Source organism: Engraulis encrasicolus, unplaced genomic scaffold (genome assembly GCF_034702125.1).
Source record: "Engraulis encrasicolus isolate BLACKSEA-1 unplaced genomic scaffold, IST_EnEncr_1.0 scaffold_35_np1212, whole genome shotgun sequence".
NCBI lineage: Eukaryota > Metazoa > Chordata > Actinopteri > Clupeiformes > Engraulidae > Engraulis > Engraulis encrasicolus.
Window position 1 is genome coordinate 1,007,475 of NW_026945654.1, and position 1,558 is coordinate 1,009,032.

The 1,558-nt window shown below is 45.3% G+C and overlaps 1 protein-coding gene across 1 annotated transcript in view; it reads right to left on the reverse strand.

Annotated features, from left to right (window-relative positions):
- Positions 1–1,558, reverse strand: part of pomt2 (protein-O-mannosyltransferase 2) — a 47,282-nt gene that overhangs the window by 42,581 nt on the left and 3,143 nt on the right. Inside the window, exon 4 of the mRNA XM_063193348.1 lies at positions 1–53. This exon is cut by the window's left edge and continues 56 nt beyond it. Within this exon, the coding sequence (XP_063049418.1) occupies positions 1–53 (53 nt within the window). The remainder of the gene's footprint in view (positions 54–1,558) is intronic.

A 1,558-nucleotide genomic window follows, 5' to 3' on the forward strand; every position in this document is an offset into this window, starting at 1 on the left:
AGAACCGTCAGGTAGGCGAAGAGCGGAACACACGTGCCGAAACCTGCACACATCTACACACACACACACACACACACACACACACACACACACACACACACTCACTCACACACACACGCACTAGTTTTTAGTTGTCAGTTTTATGTGAACACAGACCAAAGAACACTGTACGTAGTGTAGGAGGGCGCAGCCATGGCCTAGTAAAGTGGTTCCCAACCTATGGGCCGGGGCCCACTGGTGGGCCCTGAAATAATTTTCCAAACATTATAATCACATGTTGGTGTGTGTTGCTGCTGATTTATGTGAGTTTTATTCGTAATCGGGTCAGAGGTGGGCCCCAAATATTTGTGACAATTTCGAGTGGGCCCCAAATTGGAAAAGGTTGGGAACCCCTGGTCTAGTGATTAGAGAGTTGGTCTTTCAATCTAGGGGTTGCAGGTTTGAATCCCACCTCTCCCTACACCTCCATCAATGGCTGAAGTGCCCTTGAGCAAGGCACCTAACCCCACACTGCTCCAGGGACTGTAACCAATACCCTGTACCAAGGCACCTAACCCCACACTGCTCCAGGGACTGTAACCAATACCCTGTACCAAGGCACCTAACCCCACACTGCTCCAGGGACTGTAACCAATACCCTGAAAAGTAATAATTGTAAGTCGCTTTGAATAAAATGAAAGCGTCAGCTGAGTGTAATGTAATGTTGTAATGGTTCACAAGACAGATGACGTCTGGAGACCTGCCTACTGTTAATCCCAAATCCCAAGAGGAGACCTGCCTACTGTTAATCCCTAATCCCAAAAGTAGACCTGCCTACTGTTAATCCCTAATCCCAAAAGTAGACCTGCCTACTGTTAATCCCTAATCCCAAGAGGAGACCTGCCTACTGTTAATCCCAAGAGGAGACCTGCCTACTGTTAATCCCAAGAGGAGACCTGCCTACTGTTAATCCCAAGAGGAGACCTGCCTACTGTTAATCCCAAGAGGAGACCTGCCTACTGTTAATCCCAAATCACAAGAGGAGACCTGCCTACTGTTAATCCCTAATCCCAAGAGGAGACCTGCCTACTGTTAATCCCAAGAGGAGACCTGCCTACTGTTAATCCCTAATCCCAAGAGGAGACCTGCCTACTGTTAATCCCAAGAGGAGACCTGCCTACTGTTAATCCCAAGAGGAGACCTGCCTACTGTTAATCACAAGAGGAGACCTGCCTACTGTTAATCACAAGAGGAGACCTTGTAAGAACCCAAAACGTAATAACTGCCCATAACGTAATAACTGCCCATAACGTAATAATTTGGGCGTAATAAAACCCATAACGTAATAACTTGCCCATAACGTAATAAAAATTCCTTACCCATAACGTAATAACGTTCTGCCCATAACGTAATAAGTTATTACGTTATGGGCAGGTTATTACATTATGGGCCTTACTCTAAAAAAAAGCGTTGATAATGTAATAACGATGCCCATAACGTAATAACTGCCAGTAATGTAATCATTTGGGCTTGAAACATAAAAAAGCCAATAGCGTCAAATAGCAACAATGGTAAATGT